This window comes from Vigna umbellata, chromosome 9, assembly GCF_029865625.1.
Source record: "Vigna umbellata cultivar VRB3 chromosome 9, Vumbellata_1.0, whole genome shotgun sequence".
Lineage (NCBI taxonomy): Eukaryota > Viridiplantae > Streptophyta > Magnoliopsida > Fabales > Fabaceae > Vigna > Vigna umbellata.
In genome coordinates this window covers 45,059,801-45,069,941 of record NC_142173.1, presented here as the reverse complement: position 1 = coordinate 45,069,941, position 10,141 = coordinate 45,059,801, and the positions used below count along the sequence as shown (strand labels likewise).

Here is a 10,141-nt window from a genome sequence, read left to right as displayed (position 1 = left end):
AATTAAATAAAGGTAAAAGACCATTTTACCCCTAAGCTAAAATATAAAAATAAAGAAATAACATAATAATTATGTTCTAAGAAAAATATACACTCAATAATATTAATTTCCAAAGCAATTTTATAACTTAAGGCAAAGCATATAACTATAAAAAATAATACCAAACAAAAACAAAATAAAGCAAATAAACATTTATTTTCTTCGAAAGTATTCATAACATGCAAGTCACGGTCATGCTAAAGCATTACTAATACAATTTAAGAGTCATCAAATGAAGTTTATTAATGTATGCTTTTGGTTTGATATAAATGAGACATATTTAACAGAAATTAAATAGTTTAAAGAATTCTTTCTTATTTATTCATTTTAAAATAAAACTTGGATATTTAAAATAGATATTTCATTTGGAAATAATTTCTTTTGTAAATAATAAAGTAAAAGATTTGGACAATTTAATAATAGCTGAAAAATATAACAAAAATTTTAAACAGATAAATGCAAAATATTTTTAACCAAGCAAAACTAAGAAATTTATTTTACAAAAAATCGAAACATATATTTAAACAAAAGTATTATTTTCCTTTTTCTCATTTTTCTCACGTGTGTATAAGTACCAGGATTTTCTATCCATAAAAAATGTTCACCTTATCACCATCTTACAGTCGCGTAGTTCTATAAATGGGTTCTCCAATCTTCTCTTATTCACACAACCTGTACTGAACTGATAAGAGAAAAGCCTTGATTTGTTCCATAGCCAACCAAAGAAATGGCGAGTACAATGCTTTTTGCTCTCTTCCTTCTTTCTGTCCTAACCTTCTACCCTCCTTCAATCACTGCTCAAGTCACTGACGGCAGTGGTAACGTCGTTCGTAATGGTGGCTTATTCTATATAAGGCCACACATATTTTCGCTCGGCGGTGGAATTCGACGAATTAAAACTGGAAACGAAACTAGCCGTCTCTCAGTTGTGCAGTCTCCTTTTGAGACCGATCCAGGGCTTCCATTGAAAATTACATCCCCATTTCGTGTCCAATTTATCCCTGAAGGCCCTGTGTTCATTGACTTCGAAAATGATCCTCTCGGTGCCAACTCTCTTGAGTGGAAAGCTGTTGAGGTTCTTTCTGAAGGAACCCTCGTTAAAGTTGGCTACCAAAATTCACTCAAAGGTTCCTTCATTATTGAGAGAGCTTCCTCAGCCAATACCTACAAGCTTTTGTTCTGTACACCTGGCGGCAGCCTCTGCGGTAATGTTGCCATTGTTAATGATGAAGCAGGGAACAGGCTTTTGGCCGTCAATCAGAAAACCCCTTTCCAGTTTATTCTTACGCCACTTCCATCAACATCTCTGCTAGGTCTAAATGAACCACTATCCATGAAAACTCGTGCTTGATGCATCTACGGTATGCTTCGGATGTAATTAACTACTTTAAGAATAAATAAAACATCCAAAGCTTATGTCTTTGGATTTTTTGCTGTGTTTATATTTCTAGAGTCACAAAATTTGTTTTAATTTTATCCGTTCGCCTCTTCAAAGTCATTGTCTGGTTTATGTCCTTCGTTTCACCAATAAAACAAACCGTGTGTAAAAAACTATTTCACGAGGACTAAGGAATGAAACAGGAAATATAATTAATACCGTACCAATTTTAATTTTTCATTTAAATTATGGACTTTATAAACAAATAAGTACGACATGTTACTCTATTAGGTTCAAATGTAAACGGTAAAAACATTCAATTTACTTAGTTAAATTTTATCTCTAACATAGAACTTGAGAAAAAAAAAATTGAACCGACTCTTCCATTTTTTTTCATTTGTTTTCTAAAATAAGATTATACTATTTTATTTCCACTTTTATATTACTAAAAATTAATAAAAGGTATAATAAAATAAAATAAAATAAAATAAAATATATTGTAGGTATTTTAGACAAATAAAATAAAATAAATTGGACGCTCATACCAATCACTAAAAACAATTTTTTTTATATAAATGGTTAGTTGAGATTGACTTTAATTGGGATGTTAAGACCACAATGTAACAGTTGTCAGAGGCAACGGATGTATAACCAAGTTAGCAAAGTGACTAGTAAAGTAATACAAAGGATTTATTTTCAATGGTTTCCAAAATTTCTAATAACTTCGGACGATTTTTTAAAATCAGAATTAAATTTATTTTACTTTAAATAAATTTTCGACAGTTTTTGTTTATTTTTATTTTATTTTTTTAATAATTTTTTGTCGATTTTAAGAGGAAACTGCAATTAACTTTTTTTCTTTCTTAAATATATTTTCGGTAGTATTGTTAGAAAATCATCGATAATTGTTGAAATATTTTCCGCAATGCCTAATTATCCCCTTCGTCAAACTGTGCCTCTATTTCTTCTTTTCCACTTTGCAGCTTCTTCTCCACTTCGCATCTTCTTCCTCACTTCATGTCTTTTCTACTTCGCGTCCTTTAGTTTTCACACTTCACAACATCTTCTTCTCCATTCCACATCTTTTCCTCTACTTCACTCTTTCACACTTTTAGAAATTGATTGTATCTTATTCACCCCACTTCTCCACTTCTACTTATTCTTCACCATTCAATATTGAGTGTGCCACGGTTACCCTTCGTGTTTTGTTGTCCCCTCAACGTTAAGTTCTCCTCTCCTGCAACTATTAGGATTTGTTCATTTGAATGGATTTGTAGGAAAATAATTTAATGAATTTGAGAGGATTTGAAGATAAATTTTTGTATTGTTTATTTGCGTAAATTTGAAAGTAAGTTGTTGAAATTTAAGAGTATTAGAGACATTTTTCAGATTCATGAAGAGTTACATTTATTCATGAAGAGTTTATAACCAATGAAGTGTTACAATTATTCATGAAGAGTTACAACCATTCATGAAAAGTTACCATCATTTATGAAGAAATGTAACTAATCAGAATATGTGATCTCTTGGATTTGAAAGATGTCCGATCAACATCTATATAAAGAGATCTTGTGCTTTATTGGTGCACATAGACATGAGACTTTTCTCTACATTCTGTCATTTACTTAATCCACAAAACAATTCGTGAGAATTTTATTCTTGTTTAACGTTAATACTAAGAGTGAGTATCATCGTTGTATTTCTTCTTTGTATCTCAAAAGCGGATTTCGTGATCCCCTTCACTCTTATAAGGGACAAAATATTGCTTTTAGGAAAGGGTGTATTCACACCTAGAAGATTATAACAAGTCTACATTGTTGTTCATCTTGTTTCCCTAAGTTCTTGGAAAAGTGTTCCAACAGTCTAAAAGCAATATTTTCTCTAAGATGACAACAATTTGTGCGATGTCTGCAAACTTTCACAAATTAGATAAGTTTGAAGGCGTTGGTTTCCGACGATGGCAAAAGAAGATGCATTTCCTTCTCCCGGCTCTAAACATGGCATATGTTCTAAGTTCTCCCCAACCCAAAGAAAGCGAAAACGAGATGTTGGAGGAACAACGAAAAAGAAACAAATGGGAGAATGATGTTTATGTCTATCGTGGTCACATTCTGAATGGTATGTCTGATCCTTTATTTGACATATATTAATTAATATATAGGTTCTGCAAAAGAACTTTGGGATCAACTTGAAAGAAAATACACTTCTGAAGATGCATCAAGCTAGAAATTCCTGGTTAGTAATTTTAATAATTACAAAATGATTGATGCTAGACCAATAATTTTAATAACTTAGACAAGTGTGTATAGTAAATTTGATGACAACGATAGTGGTTTCATAATCTTCTTATATGTTGATGATATGCTAATTTTTGGAACAAATTTAGATCAAGTTAATTTGACCAAAACATTTCCATCATCTTGTTTCTCTATGAAGGATATGGGAGAAGTAGATGTTCTACTAGGAATAAAGATAAAGAGAGAAAATGAAAAATTAATTTTGTCTCAATCTCATTACATTTAGAAAGCACTTAAGAAATTCAACAATTATGAATGCTCTCTTGTTTCAACCCATATGGACCCTAGTTTAAAGATATTACCTAATGGTAGTAAAGCAGTTTCACAACTGGAATATGCAAGGGTAATAGGATGTTTAATGTATGCAATGACAAGTACAAGGCCAAATATTGTTTTACGGTAAGCAAATTAAGTAGATATACTAGTAACCTAAGTCTATCACATTGGCAAGCAGTACTTAAGCATTTAAAGAAAACTATTAATTATGGATTAACATATTACAAGTGTGCTGTGAGATATTTTGAGAAGAAAAGTTTTCAAAAAGTGTGTTAAGTGTTTTCACTTAATCGATTGCATGCAACATGTATTCAACTAAGCTTGTTGTTGATTTGAAAACTGTTTAAATGCTTGACATAACTGTAACAACGGTCATATTTTTTAATATGTTGACCAAGCATTTATGACACATCGATTATATTAAATGCGTATTCAATTAATGCATTTGACTGCTATTATTTTGTTATAACTGTCAAATGTATTCGACTACGTTAATAGCTAAATCGATTCAAATGTGTCTGATGTGTGTAATACTATAAATTGACGTTGATTTGAATTCTGTAAGAAATTTTGGGAAATTAACACTTTCATATCTTTCAGAAAATGTTGTGTGATCTTACAGAGGAACGAAAAGCTCCAACAACCAAAGATTGACCGTGATTATCAAAGACTTGAAGGTTTCTTACCAAGCAAGGTTTACTGGGTTTGAACGTCTGATCTATCTACACAAAGAGGTGTACACTGCATGATGAGGAAATTTGCAATCATGAAGATTGACTGGTGTTCCCTGTTGTGATTACAGGAAGAAGAACTGTGTTCTTGCTTTGAGGGTGGCTCAAAGGGTTTGACAACAGAAGAGGGTTGTGTGTCTGTATTGTTTACTTCGTATATTTAGATTAGTGGGTTAGAGAGGTGTTTTACATTTTGACGTGAGGTCGCTGTAAAAACCTTGTTGTAAAATCCTAGATCTTTATAGTGCATTGGCTTCCAACTCAGGTTGATTGAAAGGACACTAGATGTAGGCTTGGCCGAACCAGTATAAAAATCAGTGTTTGATTTCTCTTATCCCTATCTCTACATATAATCGATTAATTTGTCATTGCATTCCATTAAGCTTATTGTTGCATTACATACAAACTTGCTTGCGTTTCAAGAAAAGTTCAAAGACATCCTTCTTTGCGAAAAAGATTTTGAAAGCGAACATTTTACGCATCTCCAATTCACCCCCTCTTAGTGTGAGAAACTAAGCACTCCTTTTTTAACAATTGGCACAGAGCTGGTTTTCACAAGATATTTGAAAAACAAATTGATTAAGATTTTTTTCTAATCGATTTGATCCGGAAAAATGGCTTTTGTTTCTCAAACTTTTGGTGAAGGTGCATCAACAAATAGACCACCTCTATTTGGTGGTAAAAACTATGCATTTTGGAAAATTATGATGCAATTTTTTCTTGAATCTATGGACAAAGGTGTATGGGATGCTACATTCAATGGTCCATTTGAACCCACTTATCTTGTAAATGGAAAAACTATTTTGAAATTTTTTTAAGGGGACTCAAGATGAGAACCAGAGAGCATAGTACGATGTTAAAGCTAGAAATGTAATTGCTTCTGCACTAACTATGGATGAGTTTTTCAGGATTTCTCAATGCAAGACTGCGAAAGAAATGTGGGAAGTTCTTAAAGTGACACATGAAGGTACTAACGAGCTAAAATGTGCTAAAATGTGCTGAAGAGGTTTACACACATTGTCAACCATCTAATGGCTCTCGGGAAATCTTTTGAGAAAGAAGAGATTAACATCAAAATCCTGAAGAGTTTAAATAGAAGATGGCAGCCAAAGGTAACTGCTATTTCAGAATCTAGGGATTTAACTAACATGAATATGGCAAGCTTAGGGAGCATGAATTAGAACTCGAAAGGCTGAGAGAGGAAGAAGAAATTGAAGAAAAAAAATCAATTGCCCTCAAAGCCACAAGCAAGAAATCCTCCAACAAGGCTGAATCTGAAGCTAAATTAGATGCAGAAGTATCATAAAAGGAAATCATGAATATGATGGTGAGAAAATTTAATAGATTCATGAGGAATAGAAATTCTATGACTGACAATGCAGGTTTTTCAAGAGGAGGAAAGAAGAGTTCAAGAAGCAACATTGTGCAATGTTATGAATGCGGAAAGGATGGCCACATAAAGCCTGACTGTTCAAACTTGAAGAATTATCAAAAAGCAACCACCAAGTATCCTGAGGACAAAAAGAGCAAGCAAAGGAAAGCCTACATAGCCTGGGAAAATAGTGATGGATATTCTTCAAGTGATGATGATTGCAGTGTTGAAGAGGAGTCAAAATTATGTTTCATGGTAGGCTATGCACACTCTAATGATGACAATGATAGTGATTTCGAGAATGAATCGATCGAAGTCAAGTACCACTTGCCACTAGATGCATTTCAAGATATACATGCAAAGGCCATGCGCCTCCAATACAAGGTGAATCGATTATCTTCTGAAAGGAAATATTATGAATATAGAATTGATAACCTTGTAAAGGATAATGAAAAGCTAGAAAGTGAATTAGAAGCTGCATTACAATCTGCTAAAACAAATGTTAAAATTGAAATAAATATTGTTGAAAAGAATTATGATAATTGTCCTGTAAATATAAAAAAATTGATTACTTAACCAGCACTGTAGCTAAATTCACTCAAGGAAAAGAAAATCTAGATGTTGAGTTAAGATCATCTGGAAGAGCAATTAATAGGCAAGGTATTGGCTACAAAGCAAGAGTAATAGGATTAATTCAAAGAAGTTTATTGATCTCAGTAAGCCTATTACAAATGCTTATTTTTACTGCAATACTATTGGCCATAATGATAGAAATTGCTACTATAGAAAGGTTGAAATATAAGTGGATTCCTAAGGAATAGCCCCCTACAACTGACAAGAAAGGATTCAAGTTCATCTGGGTACCAGCTACAAAACCATTTAATTGTTTTGGAGGTAAATATGTTGCTGCTGAAGCAAAAACAATGCTCAAGGATGAACTACAAACGGAACAAATCACAAGTTCTTGAGTCTATGAATGTGGTAACTAGAACAAATCTTTTCCACACACTCATGCATCATAAGTATTTGTATGAAGATTTTTATATGCATGTTTGATGAGTGTGTTAATTGATTGATATGTTTGTATGAAAGTCTGATTGCATGATTTTTAATCGATTATATTATGTATAGAGTCGATTATGTTCTGTGTATGTGTTTCTCTATTTCTTGATAATACTGTCAAAACATAAATCGACTATGGCTTTAATAAATCGATTAAAATTGTCTTAAAGGGGCTAATACTAAAGTTATGTTTCACGCCCTTACGAATATTTGATTGGAAAATAGCTTGTGTATTGTTGTGTCTCATTGTTTGCTATAAGAAAAACCCTAAAAAGTTTTGTAATCCTTTTCCTGTTGAATCCTATGAACATGGCATCATTCTCTTCATCAAAACACTCCATAAGGGTTCCTCCATCTAAAAGAAATGCAAGTCCTTCAGGATGGATCAGTGACAATGCTACTAGAGAAAGATTTATAGGATGGAAAAGAGTCAAAGAAGTTGTTCCTCACAAATCACTCGAGTTATCTCGGTTCAGAAGTGAAGGATTTATATTTCCAAAAAAACACCAAGGGTTATCTACTTTTGTCCCAATGAAGGGTGACTACTATCTGGAATTAGTTGGTGTGTTCTATAACAATATCAAAGTTGTAAATGGTGATATACATTCATGTGTAAAAGGTGTGGACATTGTAATCAATAATGATACATAGCTACAGATTGTTGGACTCAAAGATGTAGGATGCATGTCACACTTACCAGATTCTCTGCATAACAAAGAGGTGTACATTGCATGGTCAGGAAATCTGCAATCGTGAAGATTGGTTAGTGTTCCCTGTTGTGATTACAAGAAGAAGTACTGTGTTCTTGACTTTGAGGGTGGCTCAAAGGGTTTGACAGTAGAAGAGGGTGTTCTTGTTATGTGTTTGTATTGTTTACTGCCTATATTTAGATTAGTGGGTTAGAGAGGTGTTTTACATTTTGACGTGAGGTCGCTGTAAAAACCTTGTTGTAAAAACCTAGATCTTTATAGTGCATTGGCTTCCAACTCAAGTTGATTGGAAGGACACTAGATGTAGGCTTGGTTGAACCAGTATAAAAATCAGTGTTTGATTTCTCTGATCCCTATCTCTACATATAATCGATTAATCTGTCATTACATTCGATTAACCTTATTGTTGCATTACATACAAACTTGCTTGCGTTTCAAGAAAAGTTCAAAGACATCCTTCTTTGCGAAAAAGATTTTGAACGTGAATGTTTTTACGCATCACTAATTCACCCCCCCCCCCTCTTGGTGTGAGAAACTAAGCACTCCTTTTTTAATAGGTGTGATACTTTTCTCCTTCTTTATAGGACCATCTTGTAGGACTTGCAGCTCATGTACTTTCAAAATCCCTACCAGTTCTTCTAGACTCATTCCTTAAAGATTCTTTGACGTTCTGAGAGTTGTGACCTAAGGTCTCCATTGTTTGGGAAGACTTCATAGGATTTTATCAATATGATCGAACTTATCATATGACTTTCCCAAGGATTTTAGCTCATTTAAGATGGTTTGGAATCTATTGAACATTCTCTAGGTCTTTTCATTTTCAAGCATTAAAAACAGCTCATAATGTCTGGTCAACAAGCTCAATTGATTTCTTTTGCCTTCGTTCGATACTTCGTAGGCAACAACAAATGTGTCCACATCTCTTTTGCTCATTGGTAATCGTGAACATTTATGTGCTCTTATTTAGAGAGGGTTGATGAATCAATATTTTCTCCTATTCACTTAGCTTTTTGTATCAGTGTTAATTAGTGAATTGTTCTTAATTGTTCATTATTTGCTCAAATTTTCTATTTTGGCTTAATTTGACCAGTAATTCATATTTCAATTAAATTGAATTATCTAAGTTTAATTATACCCATTATTATTTTCAGGGCAGTTTATGGACTTTTATTTTAGACTTCAAGAGAAGATGCCATGTCGTTTGCCACGTCATTTATCCACCTCAGAAATGTTTATTCCGTTTTTATTTTGTTTTATTGTAATTTTGGGCCATTGGGCCAGATTTGATGACTTGAAGCCCAATTTTTAGGTTAGACTTGGCTTGGCTAGGGTTTTGAACCCATGCAGTCACACATTTTATTCCATTCGTTTTTTGTGCTGGGATGTAGAACTTGTTACTTCCTTAGGTTTTATTTTCGTTTTCCTTCTCTTTTCATGTACTAAATTCGTTTTTCAATTTTAATTCCAATTCCATTTCAATTTCGTTTTACTGTTCTTGTTCTCTTTGTTCTACTGCAATTTCATTTCCAGTTTCGAATTCCATTTAAATTCTGTTTTCGTTTTACTTGCTTCTGCTATGTAATTCGTTTGTTGTGCTGAATTTTGTTTTCCATTTGTAGTCCAATTTTGTTTCCAGTTTCATTTTGTTGTTTCGTTTTCCTTAATCAATGAATCAATTTTAATTTCTATTCTTCTCTGTTTGCAATTCTTATTTAATGAACGCTTAATTTTCTTGGGTTAGTAACTAGGGAGATTGCATTGCCTCCTTGAGATTATTGTGCTGCCATTGTTTTTGCTCCTCCTTCCTTGCACAATGTTTAATTTGTTTTGTGCTTGGAATTAGGTACATGCTTAGTTGTCTAATTTGTGTTTAATCTTCGCTTAGTTGATTGGAGCCACAATTGCTTAATCTGCGGTGGTGCAGAATTGATTAAATGTGTGCATTGTGTTTTCTTAATTCGCTTTTATGAAAATTGTTTTAATCTTTGCTTAGTTGGTTAATTCGTGTTGGATTAGGGGTGAAAGGAGCGAATTAATTATTGCTAATTAGGGATTGGCAGCATTGCCATTGAACTAGTGGTCAACCTATCTTTAATTCGTGTTTTTATTCATCTTTAATTTGTGTCTTGAATTCACAAATCTGCTCACAAAAACCCCCCTCACTATGTGTTTGATCCTTTGACATAACCAAAATTGGTCCTTGAGAGACGACCTAGGAGTCATTCCCTAGTATACTGCATTTAGTTTGCAACATTAATTTGAGTCGAGCGCGACAT

The 10,141-nt window shown here is 33.2% G+C and overlaps 1 protein-coding gene across 1 annotated transcript; it reads left to right on the top strand.

Annotated features, from left to right (window-relative positions):
- Positions 1-687: 687 nt before the first annotated feature.
- Positions 688-1,481, top strand: LOC148193668 (trypsin inhibitor DE-3-like). Its single transcript, XM_088099524.1, has one exon. It carries the CDS (start codon positions 767-769, stop codon positions 1,388-1,390), a length of 624 nt encoding a protein of 207 aa, XP_087955650.1. The 5' UTR covers positions 688-766; the 3' UTR covers positions 1,391-1,481.
- Positions 1,482-10,141: the final 8,660 nt, after the last annotated feature.